This window comes from Erpetoichthys calabaricus, chromosome 3 (assembly GCF_900747795.2).
Source record: "Erpetoichthys calabaricus chromosome 3, fErpCal1.3, whole genome shotgun sequence".
In the NCBI taxonomy this organism is placed as follows: Eukaryota; Metazoa; Chordata; class Cladistia; order Polypteriformes; family Polypteridae; genus Erpetoichthys; species Erpetoichthys calabaricus.
The window spans coordinates 51,493,295-51,520,336 of NC_041396.2; the positions used below are offsets into that span (position 1 = coordinate 51,493,295).

The 27,042-nt window shown below is 38.6% G+C and overlaps 1 protein-coding gene across 2 annotated transcripts in view; it reads left to right on the top strand.

The window, feature by feature from the left end:
• Window positions 1–27,042, top strand: part of cd2ap (CD2-associated protein) — a 277,447-nt gene that overhangs the window by 90,338 nt on the left and 160,067 nt on the right. For both annotated transcript variants that reach the window (XM_028796811.2, XM_028796810.2), the window contains exons 5-6: window positions 8,634–8,754; window positions 21,596–21,795. In XM_028796811.2, coding sequence (XP_028652644.1) covers window positions 8,634–8,754; window positions 21,596–21,795 — 321 coding nt within the window. The remainder of the gene's footprint in view (window positions 1–8,633; window positions 8,755–21,595; window positions 21,796–27,042) is intronic.

The window sequence follows — 27,042 nt, forward strand, 5'->3', positions numbered from 1 at the left end:
ATCCGCGAAGTAGAAACCATATGTTTATATGGTTATTTTTATATTGTCATGCTTGGGTCACAGATTTGCGCAGAAACACAGGAGGTTGTAGAGAGACAGGAACGTTATTCAAACACTGCAAACAAACATTTGTCTCTTTTTCAAAAGTTTAAACTGTGCTCCATGACAAGACAGAGATGACAGTTCCGTCTCACAATTAAAAGAATGCAAACATATCTTCCTCTTCAAGTCAGGAGCAGATGTCAGAGAGATAGAGAAAAAAAGCAAACAAATCAATAGGGCTGTTTGCTTTTAAGTATGCGAAGCACCGCGGCACAAAGCTGTTGAAGGCGGCAGCTCACACCCCCTCCGTCAGGAGCAGACAAAGTGAGACAGAGTTTGTTTTTCAATCAAAAATCAATACATGCCCTTCGAGCTTTTAAGTATGCGAAGCACCGTGCAGCATGTCATTTCAGGAAGCAGCTGCACAAAAGATAGAAACGTGAAGATAATCTTTCAGCATTTTTAGACGAGCGTCCATATTGTCTAGGTGTGCGAACAGCCCCCCTGCTCAATCCCCCTACGTCAGGATCAGAGAAAGTCAGTGCAAGAGAGACAGAAAAGTAAGCCGGGTAGCTTCTCAGCCATCTGCCAATAGCGTCACTTGTATGAAATCAACTGGGCAAACCAACTGAGGAAGCATGTATCAGAAATTAAAAGACCCATTGTCCGCAGAAATCAGCAAAACCAGCAAAAAATCCGTGATATATATTTAAATATGCTTACATATAAAATCCGCGATGGAGTGAAGCCGCGAAAGGCGAAGCGCGATATAGCGAGGGATTACTGTATATATAGGGTGGCACAGTGCGCAGTGAGTAGCACTGCTGCCTTGCAGTTAGGAGACCCGGGTTCACTTCCTGGGGCCTCCCTGTGTGGAGTTTGCATGTTCTCCCTGTGTCAACGTGAGTTTCCTCCCACGGTCCAAAAACATGCAGGTTAGGTGCATTGGCGATTCTGAATTGTCCGTAGTGTGTGCGTGTGTGCCCTGCGGTGGGCTGGTGCCCTGCCCGGGGTTTTGTTTCCTGCCTTATGCCCTGTGTTGGCTGGGATTCGCTCCAGCAGACCCCCGTGACTCTGTAGTTAGGATATAGCGGGTTGGGTAATGGATGGGTGGATATATATTTTTTTGGAAGTGGTGAAAACTACTCTTTTTGAAATTAAGCCTAATTACATTATGGAAGAAAATAAACAATATGAGAGTGTGTAATCATGAAATTTTATTTTCTTAATGCCGTATGCACTACAGATAAATATTTTCTCTATGTATTTTACTAGTTAAAAAGGCATGTATTTTCAGAGAACTTTGTTTATATTATTATTTTTATGGTCATTGAACAATAAACCTACAGAATTTCATTTTGTTAATAAATTACAAACAGGTAACACCTGTGGTCTATAGTTAATACTTTATTGTAGAACACAAGGCTTTTGTGTGTCTGGTTATGCAGAAGCTCAGTGTAAAAAGTTTTTTAAACAGAAAAAGGAAAAAGTTTTAGGACTGGCTGATCTAGTAACATATCGGTGATTAATATTGCCCCAAAACAAACCTGGTGAGACTATCCCATCCATTCCAGGGCAAGGTTAAAGGGAAGCTAGAGCCTATCGTAGCAAACATAGAATGGAAGGCAAGAACAAACCCTGGATTGGGTGCCGGTCATGATGACTAAAACTCAAATTTTGATGGACAAGGTGTGTTATCTTTACAGGGAGAATAAATGCAGTTATATTCTAAAAAGAAAGACTTTTCTCCAAATACAATAAAAGAGGCAAACGCACATTATTTTCAAGGAAAAAAACTAGTTAAATTTTTATTTATTTATGCAGTATTAGTCTCAGCAATATTTTTTAAACATTTTCATATTTCAGTCACATCAGCATATAAATACACCTAATTCTGCCCTTTTATTTTTTGTGGATATTAATTTTTCCATACAGTATCCATATTTAACTTAAAGGCAGCAAAATTTAATTGCAATATGAATTATAAGCATTGATCAAACAGTGTGGAGCCCAAACTGAGCAGTATTCTACTAGTTTTGTATGTGGTCAAAGATGATCTCCTATTGGTCTAAAACACATGATTTATTTATTCATTTGTTGTTTCAGAATTGTGGTAATGTGCCTTACTGGCATTACCTAGAATTAAATAAAATTTGTCAAGTGTCCTCTGCAGTGGAGAAGCATTTGTTTGTTATAAAAAGTTAAAGTACAAAGAAAGGAAACTTGCCTTATTCCTTTCTTATACTATTGCAGATAGACATCTTCACAGACCTTATTAGCACCTTTTGGAGAGTGTTGCGGTAGGTATCGGATAGACTGGAGAGACAGCCTTGCCATTTACCGGCCGGGATGGCATTGTCGGTCCTCCAGTCCTGCGTGTGCTTCCCGCGACACCATAATACTAAAAGAGTAAAAGAAAGGGTGAAGCGTCATAGTGTTAGTTTACCGAGGTTGAGAAAAAGGGATCCCATGTAAGTAGTTGTTTGGGCAGTAGCTCAAGGGTAAGGACGTGAATATTGAAAGTGCTTACGTTGCTTTAAAGCAGAAGCGCAGTTGATGTCTCAAAAGCCGGCACAGCTATGTGCGCGCGCGCCGGCTGCTCGATTTATTATAGCATTTTTTGCAGGGCAAGAGACGCCACTTCTCGCCGACGAGTTCTCGTCATCGCGCGGTTATAGGGATGACGTTGGACAGTTTAATTGGTCGGTACAAGGGCGCCGAATATAAAAGGAACTCATTGCCCCAGAGCGGGGTGCTTTTCTGATTAGACCCTCTAGGAGAAAGGTACTCGATAGAACAATTTATTGAAATTACCAATCATTGCGGCTTGTGCTTTGTTTTTTTTTTGTAAATATTTATTCCTGTATATAGATATAAATATCTCTATAGTAATTTTTGTTTGATGGAGGTATTTATTGTGGGTTGTGGTTTTAAATGGTGCACTGTTTATTTTTGTATATACACATTTAGTATTTTGAATATTTTTGTTGTTGGGTCTGCAATTCAACACTATGACTACTAAATTTATAGCCACTATTTTGGGATTTATTTGCTGACTGTTTTTGTGTGTCCTTAGCGTTATCGAACTGTGTTTAAATTATAAGTTCCGCAGGACATTATTATTTTTTTTGTTGTTAAGTGCACCTGTAAATAAAAATTTCACTTTATTTTTCAAAAAACCCAACCCTTTTTGTGTCCGTCTCTCCCTGTCTTCCATTATCATCCTGGTCACGCTCGATCCCATTTACTAGACATCCAGAGTGTAGGCTGGTGTTTTTATTTCCCACTACACGGAGTGTCACAAGAATCTAATCAACTTAGATGCTGAAAATCACAAAATAAAGTGTCATGATATCATTTACTTTCTAATGCCAGAGAATAACATACCAACCTATTCCCCAGTAGTCAAGGTGCACCAGGACAATTCTCTTTAAAATGACACTACAGTAATCCCTCCTCCATCGCGGGGGTTGCATTCTAGAGCCACCCGCGAAATAAGAAAATCCGCGAAGTAGAAACCATATGTTTATATGGTTATTTTTATATTGTCATGCTTGGGTCACAGATTTGCGCAGAAACACAGGAGGTTGTAGAGAGACAGGAACGTTATTCAAACACTGCAAACAAACATTTGTCTCTTTTTCAAAAGTTTAAACTGTGCTCCATGACAAGACAGAGATGACAGTTCCATCTCACAATTAACACTAGAATTACCAGAGCCTACGAAAACAGAAGCTGTTGAATCATTCTTGAAGCTTTTGTGAAAGTGTTTATTTGATCTTTGGAACTTGGCCTTTACATATTCTATAGTTTATGCCTACTACATTTTGTAACATTTATTACTAAAATATGAAAAAGTTTCTGTTTTAACAATGTGTTTACACAGATTACTTTAGAAACGGAACACGCATTTCATGCGTGTCTTCCAAATAACGATCTATCATTTCCACTGTAAAACTCCACTTCACTCCCAGGTAAACAATCAAGGCATGAGCTGGGAAAAGTTCGCTCACGTTCTAAGTCGGTGGGAGGATGGAATAGCCGGCTGCTGGCAGCTTGTCTTTTATCAGCACATTTAGAGGACAAAGGTTGCTGGCGGAGAGGTGTGAACGGATTTAAGAAGCGATTTAAGGTGGGCCGGATGTACGAGTTTTTTTGTAGGCTCTGGTAATTCTAGTGTTAAAAGAATGCAAACATATCTTCCTCTTCAAAGGAGTGCTTGTCAGGAGCACAGAATGTCACATAGATAGAGAAAAGCAAACAAATCAATAGGGCTGTTTGCTTTTAAGTATGCGAAGCACTGCGGCACAAAGCTGTTGAAGGCGGCAGCTCACACCCCCTCCGTCAGGAGCAGACAAAGAGAGAGAGACAGACAGAGTTTGTTTTTCAATCAAAAATCAATACGTGCCCTTCGAGCTTTTAAGTATGCGAAGCACCTTGCTGCATGTCGTTTCAGGAAGCAGCTGCACAAAAGATAGCAACGTGAAGATAATCTTTCAGCATTTTTAGACGAGCTTCCGTATCGTCTAGGTGTGCGAACAGCCCCCCTGCTCACACCCCCTACGTCAGGATCACAGATAGTCAGCGCAAGAGAGACAGAAAAGTAAGTTGGGTAGCTTCTCAGCCATCTGCCAATAGCGTCCCTTGTATGAAATCAACTGGGCAAACCAACTGAGGAAGCATGTACCAGAAATTAAAAGACCCATTGTCCACAGAAATCCGCGAACCAGCAAAAAATCCGCGATATATATTTAAATATGCTTACATATAAAGTCCGCGATGGAGTGAAGCCGCGAAAGGCGAAGCGCGATATAGCGAGTGATCACTGTATATGGAGTGGCCAGACACCACTCAAAAATAAGCCAAGGTCTGAGAGGCCTTTGGCATCAAATGTTGTCAATGCATAGTGAGTCGTCTTGAAAATCAATGGGTGATTATGTGCAAGATATACAACATTATAGGTATTAGTTGTAGGTCAGTTGAAGCAGTTCTACATGAACAATACAGCATAAGCAATTAAATTAAGTATCATAGCATCTAAATTCAGACTGGGCTGTCACAATTGCCTGACTTGAACTCCATAGAAAATCTCTGGTGGGATTTGATGAAGGCAGTTGCAGCACTCAAACCCAAGAATATTAGTGAGCTAGACTAGGCCATTGCCCATGAGGAATGGTCTACGGTTTCTTGGGATCGCTGTCAGAAGCTGGTGTCTGGCTATGCATCATATTTATAGCTGGTCATAACAGCAAAAGGGTGCTCTACTAAGTATTAAAATGCATGTCTGAAGGGGCTGAATAATTTTGAGACTGCAGTAGTCATTAAAAGTGGCATTTTGTGTGGAATGTGGAGAAAACACTTGTAATATTATTTGTATTGAGCTATTTAAATTGTTTATTGCAAACAATAATTGTAAATATTGTAAATTTCGCTAATAAACCTAATTTGCAATTGGGGTTGAATAATGTTCAGTGGAACTGTATTTGCAAAGATTAAAATAGAGTTTTTAAAGCCATAAGAAAAAAATTCTCAAACCAGTTGAGGGTTTCAGGGACTAAGGCCTATCCCGTCATTACTGAGCATTAGAGAAAACATCGTTGAACAGGGCCCCAGATCATCTCAAGCACATACCCATATTCAAAGTCATTATTTTAAATTGATTTTACACTGAAGAATGCTTTTTAATCCAGAAGTAAACTTTAAAAAAGTGCAAAAGACCATACTGCTGTTATGTAATTCAAGCAATTCCCTTCTCTGTAGTCTTTTAATTATTAAACAGACTTTTGCAAATTTACCTAATTCTTGCTTATTTTGTCAATACATTGTTTGCCATTTGTACCTGTATTATGTATGGGTATTTTGAAATTAAATAACTTGTTTAACTTTAATAAACATTTTTGTTCCTCAGTTGTTTTAACATAGTATTTTTTAGGTTATCTTTCCATAGAATCACTTTTAGAAGTGTAAAAATTTTAAGGTTGTATGGCATAGTAGATAGTTTTATTTTATCTCTGATTCTTTGACCCTACTACCTTGGTTAGAATATGTCCTATGTGAAGCTTGCTCTTCTTTTCTTATTCTTAGTATGCTGTAATTATCTGCCATCTACAGTCTACATGAATTTTGTATGTTTTATGGCAGATTGTTTATCATTAAATTTCTTTCATTGTAATAACCCAAGTATCCTCCCGTAAAGGTATAATAAATTAGTCTGTGTGAGGACTGAAGTACTGACAGACCTAGCACAGTTGGACAAACTTCCCTATACTGGCAACAGTTTTCAGTTCTTTTTTTAAAATTCGTTCAAGGTGCATTTAATTAACATGTCTGTGTTTGACTTTAATGCTTACATAGAATGGTTATTTATCTTATAAATTTCTAATTATCACTAATATTGTACGATTACTTAATTTGTGCACATTGCCAATAATGTTTTCAGTGGATTAAAAAAATATTATAGGAGTATATTTAGTTGTGGTGAAACATGTTGTAGCGGGCGGCCAGGTCCCATGCCTGGCCGGGACGCCCCTTCTACATATATTCCGGGGGAGCAGCCATGGGCATCTCACTACCTCCCCCAGGACGCTTGGTGGCAGCCTCCCTGGCTGACGATGGTGCCTCAGTTTCCCACAGATTTTCATGGGAGATGGAGTTCTCCACAACCCTGTGGGGATCTGGGGTGGCCGCCAGGGGGTGCTACATGGAGCCAGGAACCCACCTGGACATCTCTGCAGCCCCACCCGGAAGTGCAATTAGCCGCAGGTGATCAAGCACCTGGAGCACTATAAAAAGGGCCAGCATCCACCACTCAGGAGCCAGAATCGGGAGGAAGAGGACGAGGTTGCCTGGGAGGAGTGGTGGTGCCAGAGGAAGGACTTGTTTATTGTTTGTGCCATTTAAAGTGCTTGTGGGACTGTGTTGGGCCTGTGGGACACGGGGAAGGCGTGCCCCACGGCTGAAGAGAAATAAAAAAGGTCTGTTTATTTTACACATGCCTCTGTGTCAGTCTGTGCCGGGTTGGGCGCTATATAGCGAGCACCTTTTACAATGTATAAGCAGTTCCAGTGCTTTTGTGGTTCTTTGCCTGGTTTTTGGTGATAATTGTACAGGGCTATATTCAAAATGAAAGAGCAGATTTAAAAAATTTGTTTCAAACTGTACAAGACAGAAACACATTCTGCACATCACTGGACAGAGGAAAGTTCAAAGTTTGTTCCTATGACCCTTGAGGTTGCATGCACTCAACATGAGTGCCATATGTACCGCGACGAACATCACAATGGTAGACCATTTCTTGCCACACATGAGTCAACTGGTCCCTAGTTAGTGATTTCACAGCTTCATCAGTTTGATGTTGCAAATCTTGAAGATTAGCAGGCATAGGTGGAACAAACACTCTTTTTTTAATGTACCTACATAGATAAAAATCGCAGGAGGTATGGAGATCTGGGAGGCCATAGACAATGAGCAAGATCTTGTTATCCACCTTTTCCAATTCATCATCCTGGAATGGTGTCATTCAGGTTATGCCAAACCTCCAAGTGGAAATAAGGTGGGGCACCATCTTGCATGAAAATGAAGTCGGTGGCATTCACTGGTACTTTTTAGGCGGCCTTTTGAACTTTCCTCTCTCCAGTGATGTGCAGAATGTGTTTCTGTCTTATACAGTTTGAAATAAATTTTTGAAATCTGCTGTTTCATTTTGAATAGCCCTGTATTTTAAGAAACAATTTTGCAAGGTGACTTTACTGCATTACATTACCCCGAACATTTACAAATAAGTGTCAATTTTAATTCATTAATCATGCATTTAAAAATAAGATTTAACAGCAATTTAAAAATAGCAGCCGTCAATAGTAACTGTAGTGTATGGATTAATTGATCAGTCAATTACTTTATTTCCAAAGCCCTTCCTTATAGTACAGACTAAGACTGAATGGGAGCACCACCTTAACTTTCCCCTGGACATGATTCAGAGTGCGTAAGGTAAATACACAGGTGCACACATAATCAATTCTGACAATTAATAACAATAGTTAACCCACCATATTTTATCATTAAGTATAAAGCAGCATCTTGAGAAGACACTACAAGGTATATAAATGTAATGAATTATTATTATTATTATTATATGTGTTTTTTTTTTTTTTTTTTTTTTTTTTGTTTTAACAATTCCATATCTCAAGAAAAAAAATTGCTCCGAGTAGCAACTGAAAATTATCTATTTTTATTTTCAAACTCATCCTTTTTTGGCTCTCTTAGATGTTGTTTGTCTAGCAGCTGTTCGGATTGTATGTTCTTTAAGCCTGTCATTTGATACTGTGCTCTATTTTGCTTCATCCAGTAACATTGGTATGTTATGATGGCAAGACATATGCACACTGATTTGGATTGGCTCTCTACAATACATTGTACTCATTGTTTCTTTGTAAAAGAGTGTTTAATTTCTAAATAACACCCTTATTAAAAGATTAATGTTGTGTATTACTAGTAGCAATGATTAAAATCTTCACTTATATTTTAACTGTTAAACTAAATTTGTAATCACACTTATACTAATACTTCAGTCTTTCATTTGTTTTAAATATTAGGTAGAAGAAGGTTGGTGGAATGGAAGTGTAAATGGAAAATTTGGGTTATTTCCTTCTAATTTTGTGAGGGAAATTGAAGGTGCAGAAGATGAGGAGGAGCGTGAAACAACAGAGGAATCAGGTAAAGTGTTTTAAAAAAAAATACTTTAATGTAATCCAGAAGTGTTTACTCTAAACCTTGATGGCTTATAAGGCTGCTTTGTCAGCTCCCAATACTCATTCTCATTCTTTGGTAGGGTCAAAGAGCAACCTCATAATTAGATCCGTGGGGGCACTGTTCATTCATGTGACCAGTTTCTATCATTCTTTGTCAACAAATTTGATACTATCCGCCGTGGCATTGTTCAAACGGGCTATGAACTTTCCACTGTTAATCATGACAGTGTCTTAGAATCCTTTGATCTAGTCTCACTTTCACAGCTAAAAAGAACTATTGACACCGTTAAACCAGCCCCCAGTCCTCTGGATATTGTACCTCCATGTCTCTTAGTGGAAGCCTTTGATGTGTTGGGCCCACCCTTATTAGTCATTATCAATGATTCTATTAGTTCGGGGGTTGTGCCTTCATTTTTTAAACATTCTGCAGTCCATCCCCGTCTGAAAAAGGCAGAATTAGATCCTGGAGTTTTAGCCAATTTTCGTCCAATTTCCCAACTGCCATTTCTGGCTAAAATTCTAGAAAGAATTATTTATAATCAATTGGTTGATCACCTTAACTCCAATAATTTATTTGAGATCTACCAATCTGGCTTTAGGCGTCATCATAGTGTTGAAACGGCCCTCCTGAAAGTGTTCAACGACATCTCTCTTATTACTGACTCAGGTGATGCGGCAGTCCTTCTCCTCCTTGACCTGTCTGCTGCCTTTGACACCATTGACCATGAAATATTGCTGATGTGGCTTGAACATCTTGTTGGGCTCAAAAGGGCTGCTCTTAACTGGTTCAGGTCATATTTAACTGGTAGACACATTTCAGTGACTTTTAATTCCTCTTCTTCATCTACTGCTCCTCTTAAATATGGTGTTCCTCAGGGATCCATTTTGGGTCCTATTTTATTCTCTATATACCTTCACCCTATTGGATCTATTTTTAGGAAATTTAACATTGCTTTTCACTGCTGTGCTGATGATGCACAGGTTTATATTCCTGTCTGCAACTCTACAACAAATCAACTTCACAACTGTCTGTCTGAACTAAGATCCTGGATGGCTAATAATTTTCTTGACCTAAATCAAAATAAAACAGAGGTGCTTATAGTGGGTCCATCAGCTAAAGCCCAAATTGGTCTTGGACTTCTCGGCTCTTTCTCTGTCTTTTCCAAACCTCAAGTCCGCAATCTTGGTGTTACCTTTGACAGTAACCTCTCTTTTGAGAAACAAGTAAATTCTGTAGTCAAGAGTTGCTTTTTCCAACTTCGTCTATTAGGTAAGATAAAGCCTTTTTTATCTTGTAGGGATCTTGAGATAGCTACTCATGCGTTTATTTTTTCTTGCCTCGATTACTGCAACTCGCTGTATTCTGGGATTAACAAATCTCTGATACACAGGTTACAGTTGGTCCAAAATGCTGCCGCTCACTTTCTGGTTGGGGCAAGAAAGTATGACTCTGTTTCTCCTATTTTAGCTTCTTTACACTGGCTGCCTCTCAGTTTTCGAATTGATTTTAAAATCTTGCTACTAGTTTTTAAATCTTTACTTGGGCTTGCTCCTGCCTATTTATCTGAACTGTGTGTTTTACACCAGCCATCCAGAGTGCTTAGATCTTCTGGTCATCTGTCTCTGGTTGTCCCTCGTACCAAGTGTAAAACCAAGGGGGACAGGGCTTTTGCAGCTGCTGCTCCTCGCCTGTGGAACTCTTTACCTCATTACATAAAGGAGTCATCTACAATTGAACTGTTCAAAACAAGACTAAAGACTCATTTCTATTCACTTGCATTCCATGACCTTCAGTAATACTGATGGTTTCCTCTTTGTGATTATATAACATTACTTTTATTTTTTATGTATATAACATTACTTCTATTTATTATGTATTTTATTTTATGTTCATATATTTTATTTCTATTTATGTTTTATGTTAATTATTTTGTTTTTCTTTTATTCTATTATTGTTGTAAGAGCCATTTTCCTTGTTCTATAAGATTCATCCATCCATCCATTTTCCAACCCGCTGAATCCAAACATAGGGTCACGGGGGTCTGCTGGAGCCAATCCTAGCCAACACAGGGCACAAGGCAGGGAACCAATCCCGGGCAGGGTGCCAACCCACCGCAGGACACACACAAACACACCAAGCACACACTAGGGCCAATTTAGAATCACCAATCCACCTAACCTGCATGTCTTTGGACTGTGGGAGGAAACCGGCGCGCCCGGAGGAAACCCACGCAGACTCTATAAGATTCATGAATGTTTATTAGATGACAATGCATGAACTATGGAAGGTTCCTATAACCCCGGTGAATAGAATCGTTTTGGTATGTTCTTGCCATTTCTAATAGCTTGGAGTAAACATCACTGTTCAGTAAGTTAGTGTCAGCCTTTCCTTGTATAAGGTGTGGAGGCATACGGTTTTTAACCGTGACCGCACGTCATCGTGCCTAGGCACTTGCCTATGTGCCAACTGGCTTAAGAGCCTTTAAGAAAATAAGAACCTTTAAGTAGGAAAGAAAAAATTAAGAACCTTTAAGTAGGAAAGAAGAAATTAAGAACCTTTAATTATAAAAATACTAAAGTCTTTCAAGAAAAGCTAAGTTTATAGAAGATTAATTTTTTCCCTTTTTTTTTGCCTTTTATTCTACGTGTGTAACTATTTTTTCTTTTATTCTTGTGTGGACTATTTACTTTTACCTTTCACTAAATACCTTTAAAACGAACTCTTGGACTCTGAGAATTCTTTTGACACGCGTCTTACCCGTGCCTGAAGACACCTTATATATTTTAGCAGCTACAATTGTAAAGCACTTTGGCCACAGCATTACTATGTTGTTTTAAATGTGCTATATAAATAAATTGACATTGACATTGACCTAGCTTCCATGATGTCATTCCGAGTAGGTCCTACAATGGACTGACAGTGTCTTGTGCTGGTTCCAGCCTTGCACCCAGTGCTTCTATCCTAAGCTGTAGCCATCAATGACCTAGAATTAAATTAAGCAGGTTTGAGAATTTGTTAGTGCTGCCATTGGATTTGCTGATGACACAATATTCGTCAAAATGGTCAATAATAATACTGAGTCTGCGTAAAAGTTGCATTTAGTTCCACCCCAGCTAAAAGAAGTTAGTAGGTATAATTTCACACTATTATTACTGTCATTGTTGTATTAGTGTTACAGTGTTACCTGCTTCAGATTTCTTAATTTTCAGATACAATAAGACTGGTTCTAGTGAAAATTGCACAAATGCACCTTCAAACTCTGAAATACTAGATGAAGTGCAGAATAAGGAGGCTGGAAATTTTGATTTGATATAACTGCTGTATAGAAAATGTGTCACTTGATGGCATCACACTTAGTGCTATTGTAAGTTTATTGCTTAGGAAAAGTTATTTATTTACTGTGGTGTGACATGCAAAATAACTACTACAACACATATTGATGAAGCTCATGCCATAATACTCGATTCCAAGCAACCCAGACACACTGACTGGTTTCTCTTATCACTCTGACTATTAACATTAGAATCCCTGAAGCCTGCAAAAATATTTGTAATGGCTGTCCACCTTTAAATTTTACTTGCAGCTTCTCATCACTGTGCCAATTGCCCACAATAAGCGACTTTGTTTTGCAAATGTGTCAGTCAGCTAAGGCAGCCAGCCTGCTATCCCATCCCCCACCGAAGCAGTAGAAGTCGGACACAAAATTCTCACTGATGAAGTTTGTTTATCTGGGAGTGAGGTGTCTGGAATTGTATAGGAAAATAATATGTTGTTATTTGAAAAACACATGTTGAATACAAAACTAAAACAAACAATTTTCATATGTTATAGTAATAATGACAGAATGTTGGTGTGAAGTGTATAATGTGGGAAGTCCAAATATCAGATAAACACTTGAAAAACACACTTGTTTTGTTATACCTTTTTTTTATTCAAGAATAAAACTGAAGAAAAAGAAATTGTTTATTCTCGTGTTGCTGTTAATGTGTGAAGACTAAAACCCAAATATCAATCGATACAAAGTAAAGATGTTTGCATGCATATGTGTGTTTGTGTGTTTCACGTTGGAAATGCAGCTGTTTCACAGATATCTGCTTGACTGGTGCAGGAGTAATAACTGCGGCTTTGTAATCAAGACAATTTTAGTATAATCCCAAGTCTCCTGGTTTGAGTAGTTGGCTACTATTATTATTACTATTACATAATAAAAACATACATTTGATTTGAGTCTTAACAGCCTGTGTAAAGATATGGTACTTGTAAAAGTTTTGTTTTTTTTATTCTTTCAGACATTTTCACACTTCTCCCAATCTGACACTCTTAGTTTTCAAATAAAGATGTGGTATAACAAAACAGAAGTGCTTTTATGTGTAATTTTTTTTCAGTCTTTATTCAGTTTCATTCTTAAATAAAAGCATACTTGTTTTGTTGATTTGTTGGAGACTCACATCTGATATATGTTTTTAATATATAATAGCAAGAATAATAGCAGCCCACTACTCAAAAGAGCTAAATGCAGGGGAGACCAGGGATTGAACCATCAACATCTTGATTACGAAGCAGGAGTTCTTTTACCGGGAACCAGCCAAGCAGGTACCTGTGAACAATCCTACTCATGAATGTGTTCAAGGTGAGATTTTAATCATGGTTAAGACTAAAGAGCTTTCATAAAAGTTGTGAAAAGAAATGGTTTAATTGCATTTGATGTTAATTTTAAGAGTTTGGGAGCATGTGCTGATAGCTCATTGCCACATCCACCACACAATGAACCACGATTGGGACCCAAGTGCAGTGGATGACACCACAGCACCACACTGGAACAATGTGAGGTTTTTTTATGGTTGTTGGAGTGCATTCCTGCCACCAAGCCCCAAATTTTCACTGTAAGTTGGAGGACCTGCTTGCAGGGCTGGATGTAGATTAATGTCATACCCAGGATGAAAATTTTAAGATTTCCCAAAAATTAAACATTCCAAGAGGTACCATTTTGAGCATTATAAGAAACTTTAAAACTTATGACACGAGTCCTTGGAAACATAACAGGGATAACTGAGAAATCCTAGGGATAACTGAGAAAAATCCCCATGATACTGCAAAACACCTACAGGATGACCTGAGGATGGCCTGGACAAGTGTTTCAGTTGCCACTATTGAACGGACACTGTACAAACAAGAACATCATGGCGTGACTCCAAAACACCTTCCACTCTTGACCACGATGAGCGTCAGCGATTGATTAAAATATACCAAGAGGAATTTGTATAAGCCTACACAGTTTTGGGAGACAGTTCTATAGATTGATTAAACTAAATTGGAACTGTTTGGACACATGAGCCAGTGTGGTGTGTCTGGCATGAGGAAAGCCAAGCTTATGACCAGAAGAAAACCATCACTACAATTGAGTCCGGAAGTGGGTCATTGATGACAAAGCGACAATGTTTTGCTACTGGAACTGGAAATGTTGACCATGTAACTGGCAACATGGGTTTTTAGAAATACCATGCCATTTTAAAGAGAAATGTGAGGCTTTCTTTTGGGACATTGAACCATGCTGATTATTGGAGACTCTAGCAAGAGAATAATCCTGAAATAGATCCTGGATTTCCCTGGAGTGGCCTTCTCAGTCCATAGATTTAAATCTCATACAAAATCTTTGGTGGCATTTAAAGATGCATTTGCAGCATGGAAGCCATCAAAAATCAATATGCTGGAGGCATGCTGCCCCAAAAATGTTTGTTAGAAGTTAAAAAGGCTGAAGGATGCTTCTCAAAGGACTGGGGTTGTGGGCTGAATAATGCACATGTACTTTTGTGAAAAGGATTACATTGTCCATTTGAACTCAACGTTGAGTCAATTTATGTTATAAAATTAATATATGCAGTGCATTTGTTACATTTATCACTACTGTTGTTTTCTTATTATTTACTTTACAAGTAATAATTATTAATATCTATTTCAGAATATTACTTTCTATTGCACTTGTCCTGTGTTTGTGTATTTTGCATTGCAGTCCTGGAGCACATTATTTCATGCCAGTTATATGCTACAATTAGGGAATCCATTCCCGGGAATCCCGCATTTCATTCCTGGGAATCCCGGGCTCCCGGAGATGACACAGTGCACGGGCATCTCACATGTGAACGGTTTTAGAACAACCGACACTTATTTTTAATAAAACTACTGCAATATGTTGACACAAGTAAAAGACTAACCTTATCTACAAGCAGTTCATGCTGTCATATAAGTACATGTATCTTTAGTTGCGGTAATAAGAACGTAGAAAGCACAACTTCTCCAGCGTGCGGTCGTCCAGGCAAGAGCGCACCTTCGTGCAGAGTACGCCAGCCGCTGAGAAAGCACACTCTGCCTCCACTGAAGTAGGCGGCACAATCATCAGATACTCAACTTGTTCTAAATAACGCCCGCACTTGCCGTTGCTCTGAAACACCGCCATTTCAGCTTTTACTGATGCATCCAGTTTCTTGTCATCATTCTGTGATGGCAAGTTTCTTGGTACAGATAATGCGGATGCAACAGACTGACGCATTGCAATTTCAAGTTGCTGTTCAAAGCTGTTTTCTGATGAAGTGCAAGCTGCAGCAATGGCGCCACCTTAATTATTTTCAACTATAACTCTGTTATTTCTTGATTGATTTTTACACTTTTACACGCTATATATGCGAGCTTGGTCATTCCCATTTTCCCAGGAATTGCAGCACTTCCCGGGAATGAAAAATGTCCAGGAATCCCGGGAGCCCGGGAATGGATTCCCTAGCTACAATACTGTGTATGGATGGTATGACTATAAAGCCACATGACTTATGTTCTCAAATATGTATTTGTATGATATGATTAATAGTATTAATAATAATATGAGGGCGGCACGGTGGCGCAGTGGGTAGCGCTGCTGCCTCGCAGTTGGGAGACCTGGGGACCTGGGTTTGCTTCCTGGGTCCTCCCTGCGTGGAGTTTGCTTGCTCTCCCCGTGTCTGCGTGGGTTTCCTCTGGGCGCTCCGGTTTCCTCCCACAGTCCAAAGACATGCTGGTTAGGTGGATTGGCAATTCTAAATTGGCCCTAGTGTATGCTTGGTGTGTGGGTGGGTGTGTTTGTGTGTGTGTGTGTCCTGTGGTGGGTTGGCACCCTGCCCGGGATTGGTCCCTGTCTTGTGCCCTGTGTTGGCTGGGATTGGCTCCAGCAGACCCCCGTGACCCTGTGTTCGGATTCAGCGGGTTGGAAAATGGATGGATGGATAATATGATATATATTAGGCATGTCAAACTCACTACCATTGGTGGGCCACTTTGACTGCCATACGTGCATCAGCGGGCCGCACTGTAACAAATACTATTATACTATTATACAAAGTTACTGTAGCTTTCTTTCCAATACTGAAAACTTTAAAAAATGTTACACTTAAAGTTTAAAGAAAAGCAATTTATTTCTATACAATCTCCGTACAACAGCGTACAATTAGTCTTTGCCTCTTAGCTAGGTCCTTATATTATTATATTATATTCATTGCTCATATTGGAGTCTTACAGTGTGAGATCTATTTCTTTTGTCCCGACACTTGGCATCTCTTGTTAGTAACCAGTTCGTCAATATCAGGCTTGAAATCTTGTGCAGCTGCAACTTTTATGAGGGATGAATGGTGCTCGATGGTAAGTCTTGAGCGATGTGGGGTTTTGGTAGCTTTCATTAACAAAAACAATTGCTCATAAAGGTAAGTGCTTCCGAACATAGACAGTACTCTCGATGCCAACTTACGGATCTGCACATACGAGGGTGGCAGCTAAGCATACAAGCCTGGCACACCAACTTCGTTGTATTTTGCCTTCAGAATAGAATCTGACTGCACTTCAATCAATTCCATTTGGATATTCTCAGGCGCATTCTCAATGTTGTAAGAGTATGGTGACGCAAACAGCGCAAAGTCCTGTTCGTGTGAACTGAAATTACGAAAATGCTCACTGAATTCATTGCTCAGTAATTCAAGTTGGAAAACAAATCCTCCAAAAATCAAATTTTACTTTACTAAGTTTACTTCAAAGTTTATATTGTAAAATAAGCCGATATGCAAAAAGCCCCCTGACCTACACTAATTTTACAAACTCAAAATCACAAAAATTTGTTAATAAACAACTCGCCAACTTCTCGCGTCCACTTCAGATCTTCAGCTGTAGTCTGCACTAACTGTTCGTTACAATACTAGCACAAAATTACATAAAACTAGAGCAAAAAAACGTGAAAATATGCGAGCTATTACTACTCGTGATGGTCAGTTCTGCCCAGTGGCCAATCTCAGCAGCCCAGCCAGTAGTGTAGCCTGCCAGGGGCGGCTCTAGGCTTGTGGCGGCCCTGGGCAGAGAAAGAATCGGTGGCCCATTCGCCCGCCAATGTCAATATGGTATCTTATGCATGGCAGATGGCCACGTCCGTTGCAGACACTGCATAGCCGCCTCGTGCTCATGACATGCTTCTATATGCGCGTGTCCGTAACTTGAAAACCAAGTGGTGGCCCATGATATTCTCATTATGGCAGAACGTTATAATACTACATATAGCTTACTGCTCCGACTCGAGCGACATTGGTAAATACAGCGTACTAATTAACAAGAAACACAATGTTTTTCGGCCACATCGCCATCAGCTGTGTGTCGTTATTTTCTCTTTCTGTTTTATATTCAATATATATTGGCGTGGTGGACCTGTGCAGGTGCACAGTTTGCACATGCCTAAGGCCACCCCTGCTGCCAGGCTGCTGCAGCCTAGCACTTCAGTTGCGACGTCGCAGCTCATTAAAGTACCGTAATCCCATGGGATAACGCACTTTTGTCAGAAGGCAGAAGTAAGAAAAGTCAATAAGTAACGCCGAAGATGCAGAATGATTCAATCACAAATGATAGTAATAATTTTGTACAAGTTTAGTGCTAACTAGGATCTGTCATGCGGGTCGCACAGATTTCTGTTGCGGGCTGCATGTTTGACATGCCTGATATATGATATATAGTTAATAATTTGTTATACAAGTATGATTTTGTTCAATGAGACTTTTTTGTATATTTTACTTAACCTTTATTCACATCACTATTATGTCTTTTGAGGTGAGATGGTTGAATGAATACAGTAATCCCTCGCTATATCGCGCTTCGCCTTTCGCGGCTTCACTCTATCGCGGATGTTATATGTAAGCATATTTAAATATATATCGCGGATTTTTTGCTGCTTCGCGGATTTCTGCGGACAATGGGTCTTTTAATTTCTGGTACATGCTTCCTCAGTTGGTTTGCCCAGTTGATTTCATACAAGGGACGCTATTGGCAGATGGCTGAGAAGCTACCCAACTTACTTTTCTCTCTCTCTCTCTTGCGTTGACATTCTCTGATCCTGACGTAGGGGGATTGAGCAGGGGGGCTGTTCGCACACCTAGACGATACGGACGCTCGTCTAAAAATGCTGAAAGGTTATCTTCACGTTGCTCCCTTCTGTGCAGCTGCTTCGTGAAGCGACATGCTGCACGGTGCTTCGCATACTTAAAAGCTCGAAGGGCACGTATTGATTTTTGATTATTTGTTTTTCTCTGTCTCTCTCTCTCTCTTTTTCTGTTCCTGACGGAGGGGGTGTGAGCTGCTGCCTTCAACAGTTTTGTGCCGCGGTGCTTCGCATACTTAAAAGCCAAACAGCCCTATTGATTTGTTTGCTTTTCTCTCTCTTTCTGACATTCTCTGATCCTGATGCTCACTCCTTTGAAGAGGAAGATATGTTTGCATTCTTTTAATTGTGAGACGGAACTGTCATCTCTGTCTTGTCATGGAGCACAGTTTAAACTTTTGAAAAAGAGACAAATGTTTGTTTGCAGTGTTTGAATAAAGTTCCTGTCTCTCTACAACTTCCTGTGTTTCTGTGCAAATCTGTGACCCAAGCATGACAATATAAAAATAACCATATAAACATATGGTTTCTACTTCGCGGATTTTCACCTTTCGCGGGGGGTTCTGGAACGCAACCCCCGCGATGGAGGAGGGATTACTGTATATCCAATTGCATCTATAGATTCTATTAATATTCCATTTTATTTGTTTTGTCAGTGAAGCAATTGTTAATGAAGCCATATTTAAAAAGAAAAAAATAAATGAATATATGATAATTATTTTTTTGGTTTATTGTTTTATCAGGTTAGAAGTTAATATGTTCTATTTAATGTACTGTATTAGGCATTTTAGCACACTGAAATATTACTGTATTTTTGCGGTAATTACATATTTTAATTATTGGATTTATTCTTCCTTTTCTTCTTTTGGTTGTTCCCATTAAGGGTCGCCTCAGCAAATCATCTGTTTCCATATCTTCCTGTCCTGTGCGTTTTGCTCTGTCACACCCACCACCTGCATGTCTGCTCTCACCACATCCATAAACCTCATCTTAGTTCTTCCTCTTTTCCTTTTGCCTGGCAGCTCCATCTCTAGCATCCTTCTCCCAGTATATCCAGCATCTCTCCTTTGCATGTGTCCAAACCAGCACAATATCGTCAACCTGAGCTGACCCTCTAATGTATTCGTTCCTAATCCTGTCCATCCTCGTCACACCCGATGCAAACCTTAATATCTTTATCTCTGCCACCTCCAGTTGTGACTCTTGTCTTTTTGTCAATTCCACCATCACCAACCCATGTAACATAGCTGGTGTCACTCTTCCCTTTCATTCTTGCTGGTACCTGTCTGTCACAAATCACTCCTGACACTCTCTTACACCCACTCCACCCTGCCTGCACTATCTTCTTCACTTCTCTTCTACACTTCCTGTTACTCTGTACTGTTGACCCCAAGTATTTAAACTCATCCACCTCCACCAACTTCTCTCTCTGCATCCTTGGCATTCCTTTGACCTTCCCCTCCTTTACACACATCTATTCTGTCTTGGTCCTATTAACCTTCATTCATCTCCTCTGTAGAACATATCTCTACATCTTCAGGGTCTCCCCAACTTGATCCATAAACATCATAGTCCACAGGGACTCTTGTCTAATCTCTACTGTCAACCTGTCCATCACCATTGCAAATAAGAAAGGGCTCAGAGCACATCCCTGATGTAATCCCACCTTTACCTTGAATGCATCTGTAACTCCTACTGCAGACCTGAACACTGTTCCTCAAATCAAATCAGACTCAAATTAAATGTATGTTTTTATTATGTTGTAGAAATAATAATAATAGCAGGTCACTACTCAAAACATGGAGCACCCGGTCTCAAACCCGGGACCTTCGGGTTATAATAAGTTTTTAACTTATTGACAGCCACATGTAAATCAAATTGTTTTTTTTCCTTTGGTTATATTCTTGAATAAAAGCGCACTTGGTTTATTTGATATTTGGACTTAAGTCTTCACATATTATACACTTTTCGTCATTATTACTATAACATGGAAAAGGTTTGTGCTTTAGGTATGTGTTCAGCATTTCTCGCATTTCCTTTCATCCTTCACTTACCCAGATCTTTGTAGACACGGAGCACACATGAAATGCATGTATTTTAAATAATGATATACTGTATTATTTACCCTATACAACTCCAAGCACCCCACACGAAGATAAGGAGCCTTGGTTTGAGCTGAGAGACTATTTTGCCAGCGAGCTGAGCTCAGTCAAGGCAGGGGATGGGACAATGGGCTGCTTGTGCTAATCAACATATTTTCAAAACAAAAGACACTGATGGTAGGGTTGTGAAGGGATTTAAGGTAGGCTGGAATTGAGGCTTCTGGAATTCTAGTGTTAAATGTAGACATACATATGTGAACCTAATATCCTAAGATCGGACAGAGTTCTTGATTACTGGATAAGTAATATACTCTGATACCCTTTCTTTTCTGTTTTACCAGGAAAGCTTCTGTCAGCACTATGTACCAGTGTAATTAATGAAGAGCTTGAAGGGCTTTTTAATACAGCTTCAGGAATTATAGTTAAGTTTATATAAATAAATAATAGAAAAGAAAGCTGTAATGATTCTAAAAAAACAAAAACATCCCTGTGACATATGAAAGCTTAGTTAAGCTGGATATTAATTTTAATTATTAAGACTTGTAACTTATAATTAAGTTACAACTTTTAAATTGAAATTTCCATTAGTTAAGAGTTGTGTATCGGTATACTGTGTAGCCTACTATGTCATTAAGTTTTTTTTTTTGTTTTTTTTTTGATTTCCATATAATATCCATATAATGAGAAGTTGGCAAGGGAGCTGGACTGTGTCCTTCCTGATCTGGTAACAACAGGTACAAGGCAGGAACCAGTCATGGAAAAGTTGCCAGACCATTACCAAAAAAGAATCACATTACATGTAGTGTTTACTGTAGCTTGGACTTACAACTTGATGATGATTTATTTACCTTTCCTGTAAAAGCAGTTATACAGTAGTAAAACTAATGGATGTCGCCTTAACTACTACATTTTTATTCTTGTAATTTTTCTTACCTATTTATTACTTTGAGTTTACTTTGAATTTCTAATTTATTTTGCCTAGGAGTCTCACACATTTGAAGTAGGCGGTGCCTGTGAAATGTTACACTTCTGATATTTGGTTTGCCATAAAGAGCGAAATTCTATTTTAAATAAAATGTGTCATCTTTAAAGATTGTCTGGTTCTAATGTTAAATCAATAAACAATTCGTAGTCTCCTATTTTAAACAGCTGGGACAGAGAAATGCTTAAATAACTTACTCTTAACACAACTGTGACAGTTTGAAATCCTTTTAACTGGTAATTCTCAGCAGACTAACACTGTACTCTTTGTTTCTATTTGATCTTTCAGAAGCTAGTAGTAAAGAAGTTCCTTGTTCGAGTCTTGCTAGTCCTACCTCTCCATTGTCATCACCTGGGCCTGGCAATGAAGCAGTAGCTCAACCAAAGAAAATCAGAGGAGTAGGGTTTGGAGATATATTTAAAGAAGGATCTGTTAAATTAAAATCAAGATTGCCTAGTACTGACTGCGATGAAAAGAAACTTGATAAGGTATTCATGTTGTTTTCATTTGTAACATTTTTCACTACATTGTTCATGATTATTCATTGCTTTTCTGAACAAAATAATCTCCATTAAACTGTGAAATAGTTTTTTTCATTTTTAATGTAGTATATGTTTGTCATATAAGCAATTAATTAGTTTTAGAAACAAAACTATAATATAATGTAAATGAAAATCCCATTTTAGTATTTTACAAATATTTACTTTTTAAAATTTTATTTGCCATGATTGATTAGGCAGCTTCTATAAAGAACTGGAAGAATTTATAGTTTTAATAGGTTAGGTATTTATAATGTGCAGCTAATTAAAAAAGGTACAAGTTTAGAGTTAATTAGTTTTATGCATTTGAGAGAATTTCAAATCCACAACTTAGACGCTTCATAGGAAAAGGCAGGCTCTGCATTCAGAGCTCAACCTCTTAACCACTAAAAAGACTGAACAACTCATACTTAAATCAAGACATCATTATTATGAACATGGAGAGAAAGCTAATAAGATCTTAGCTCAACAAATCCACAAGCAAGAAGTTTGGAATACAATCACCAGCACAAATCATTGACCATAAAAATATAATGCACACATTTAGAGACTACTATGAATACTTATACTATACTGAGATTAAAGAAGACAAGACACAATCTAAAGCATTTCTGGATGCATTACAGATACCACAAATGGATACTCTTAGGGCAGAGGAATTGGATAAACCTCTGGCACTATCAGAATTACTAGATGCTATAAACTCACTGCAGAGTGGGGAAGCAGCAGGCCCTGATGGCTACCCTGACAAATTTTATAAGAAATTCTCAACTCTGCTACCTCAAACTTTTCGCCAAGAATTAATTACTGTCTTTCCTAAATAAAATAAGGACTTATTAAAATGTGCATCGTACAGACAAATCTCACTTCTGAATAATGATGATAAGATACTCTCCAAAGTCCTAGCTAGAAGGATGGAATAAGTGCTGCCCTCGGTTAATATCACAAGACCAAACTGGATTTATTAAAGGCAGACACTTAGCTTCCTATCTTCAATGCATATTTAATGTAATATTTTCACCAACAAAGTTAAACACCCCGGAGATGATGATATCATTGGATGCAGAAAAAGCATTTGACATGGTTTAATAGAACTACCTTTTCACTACATTGGAGAAATTTGGGTTTGGCCCAAACATTTGTGCATGGATCAGATTACTGTTTACCACTCCAGAAGCTTCAGTTTTTATTAACAACATCAATTCAGACTACTTTAAACTAGAACATGGTACCAGACAAGGATGCCTCTTGTCACCACAGCTTTTTGCAATTGCCATTGAGCCACTCACAGTGAATTCTCAAGCATACAGTATTAGATTGGACACCTTCCCTTTTATCACTGCAGATCAGTTTAAATATCTAGGGGTAAACATCACAAGTAAATATAAAGCTCTTTATCAACAAAATTTTGCCGTCTGTATGGAAAGAATTAAGCAAGACTTGCATAGATGGTCAACCCTTCATCTCACTTTAGCTGGAAGAATTAACATTAAGATGAATATCCTTCCTAAGCTTCTTTTTATTTCAAAACATTCCAATATACATCAGTAGATCATATTTTAAGAAATTAGACACAACCATAAACACATTTATTTGGAATTTAAAACATCCACGTATCCAAAGGGCGACCCTACAAAGACCTAAGGCAGAAGGTGGCATTGCTCTACCTAACTTTCAGTTTTATTACTAGTCAGCAAACATACAAGCTATGAAAACCTGGACATGGACAGAAATAAACAAACAGACACAGGCTTGGTCCACAATAGAAATAAAATCCTGCAGTACTTTTATATTCCTTGCTTTGTACACCAATAAATACAAGTTATTGTCAATATACTAACAACCCAATTGTGCTTCACTCACTCAGAATATGGAACCAGTGTAGGACGTATTTTAAGATAGACAAGCTTTTATCTGTGGCACCTCTGCACGAGAACCAACTTTTTCCAACCCTCTCGAAAACATCCGGGATTCAGTCACTTAGAGATCTGTACATAGACAACGTTTTTGCATTCTACGAACAATTACACTCCAAATTTAACTTGCCAGCAACACATTTCTATCACTACCTTCAAATTCGAAACTTTGTTAAACAGAACCTGTGTAATTTTTCTCAACTCCCACCTACCTCTATACTGGAAAAAATATTGCTCAGTCTCGAGGACTCTGACAGCATTTCTGTAATATATAAAACTATTTTATAGTCCCTCCCTTTCAAAGATCCAAGAGAACAGTGGGAAAAGGACCTCTTACTCAATATTTCAGAAAAGGAGTGGAAAGTAGCAATGCACAGAATTCACTCGAGCTCCATATGCGCAAAGCATAGAATTATTCAACTTAAAATTATATATCGAGCGCAGCTCTCTTGTTTAAAATTGTCCAAAATGTTTCCAGGTGAAGATCCAACCAACGAATGCTGCAATCAAGCTCCAGCCTCACTGAGTCACATGTTTTGGGCCTGCACCAAATTAACATTATTTTGGACCAAAGTCTTTAAATGCCTTTCAGTCAGCCTTGGTGTCGCAATCCCACCTAATCCACTAACAGCTGTGTTTGGTGTACTTCCAGAGAGCTTAAAGTGGAGAAGGACAAACCAACTGTAATTGCCTTTACTACACTATTGGCACATAGACTTATCTTGCTCAATTGGAAGAATCCTAACTCACCTATTCTAAGTCAGTGGGTAACTGATGTTATATACTATTTGAAACTGAAGAAAATCAAATTTGTACTTAGAGGATCTGTACAAAACTTTTTCAAAATCTGGTAGGATCTAATCAATAACATTTTAGAATAAGCATTTAAATTTAGGAAGCAGGTTCTCATCCCTCTTTTACTCCATTTATCTTTATTCATTTATTATTTTATCTATTCATTTGTCTTTACTAGCATAAAGTTTTAGACTGCTGGCCTAGCTCTCTTTCTCAGGGGCGGGGGTTGATTTGTGTTGAACCTTTTTCATTTCTTTTTTTTTCTTTTTGCAAAACTTGAGTTATGTATATGGAGTGTTTGATTTTAGTAAATTCAAAAAAAAAAAAAAAGTACAAGTTTAGAGATAATTAGTGAGCGAATGTCACATCCACAACTTGCATGAATTATATTCTCCTGTTTGGTGATTTTCATTGTAAACAATTAGTAATTTCAAGTTTAAGGCATTAAGAAACACTTTTGGAGTCCTATGTGACACCATAAGCCAGTAACTAAGAAAATGCAATGCAAGACAGGTTGTGGCCACAATATTAATATTTATAGAGGTTCAATTTCCATATGTTCCATTTGTTTACATCTTCCAGTATGTCCTGTGTATGTGTATCTGTGTACACTGGCCCAGGAATTCTGTCCAAAGGTGTATACTACTATATTTTTATATGTCTCGAATGGTGCATGCAGCTTAGTTTCCACCAGGTGAGATTCTCATGTTTCTCTCCATTTCATTAATGCTTCACTGCCTCCAATTTCTGGTGGAAAGCAGCATCTGTGAAGATCGTATCACATAACTAGTCAAACTTAAAAATGCTGATTTCAAGCTGAGCCAACAGGTAGAGCAAATCTATATAAACAACAAAGAAGGGAGTGTATCCCTTCCCCCAATATAAAATCTTATTCTACAATTTATTAATTGGATCTTGCCATATTTCTAAAAAGGTTTGAACAGATCCTCTAAGTGAAAATTTGATTTTTACCAATTTAAAATAGTGTAGAATATCATTTACCCATTGACTTATGACAGGTGGAATTAAGTTTTTCCAGTTGAGCAAGATAAGTCTCTGTGCTATTAGTGTGGTATAGGCAATTACAATCAATTTGTCCATCTCCACTTTAAGCCCATACAGGAGTACATCATACTCAGCTGTTAGTGGGTTAGGAGTGATTGTGACATCAAGGCTATCTGATTGGCAATCAAGAATTTTAGTCCAGAATGATGTTAATTTGGTGCACGCCCAAAACATGGGGCCCAGTGAGACTGGAGCTAGATTGTAATGTTCAGAGGCTGAATCTTGCCCTGGATACATTTTTTGACAATTTAACGAGATAAATTGCTTGATAAAAGATTTTGACTTGAATGATTGAATGCTTTGCATATATGGAGCTAGAGTGTATTCTATGCAAGGCTCCTTTTCTGAGATATTAAGTGAAAGGTCCTTTCTCCTCCATACTCTGGGATCTTTGAAAGGAATTGACCCTAAATATCTGTACTAATAAAAGGCAAAGCCCTCACTCACTGACTGACTGACTGACTGACTCATCACTAATTCTCCAACTTCCCGTGTAGGTGGAAGGCTGAAATTTGGCAGGCTCATTCCTTACAGCTTACTTACAAAAGTTAGGCAGGCTTCATTTCGAAATTCAAAGCGTAACGGTCATAACTGGAACCTCTTTTTTGTCCATATACTGTAATGGACTGCAGCTCGCTGGCCGTGGGAGGCGGAGTTGCGTATCGCGTCATCACGCCTCCCACGTAATCACGTGAACTGACTGTGAACGCAGTACGTACAAAACAAGGAAGAGCCCCAAAGAGTGCTGAAGAAAACATTCATTACACAATTGAGAAGGCAGCGAAACAATAAGAAGCGAAGCACGGTGTAAACCGTAAGTTTAAATTAAGTTTATAGAAACGCTGCCGTTTGCAATATCATATTCGCGAGATACAACTTTAATGAGAAGACACGAGGTATAAACGACATTTGGATCACTTTGTAATGGAGTTAAAATTGCTGTAGCGAGAAACTTTGAAGTGCCGGGTCTTAGCTAACATTAAATAAAGCCGTGGACATCGCAACATCACACAAGAGAGCGGCTCACGTGAACTGACTGAACGCAGCAGGAGTGATCACTTCGCTACTGCGGAAACAAAAAAAGCACGGTGTAAACCGTAAGTTTAAATTAAGTTTATAGAAACGCTTCCGCTGCCGTTTGCAATACCATATTCGCGAGATACAAGTTTATATATATATACTAATAAAAGGCAAAGCCCTGACTGACTGACTCACTCATCACTAATTCTCCAACTTCCTGTGTAGGTAGAAGACTGAAATTTGGCAGGCTCATTCCTTACAGCTTACTTACAAAAGTTAGGCAGGTTTCATTTTGAAATTCTACGCGTAATGGTCATAACTGGAACCTGTTTTTTGTCCATATACTCTAATGGAGGAGGCGGAGTCACGTATCGCGTCATCATGCCTCCTACGTAATCAC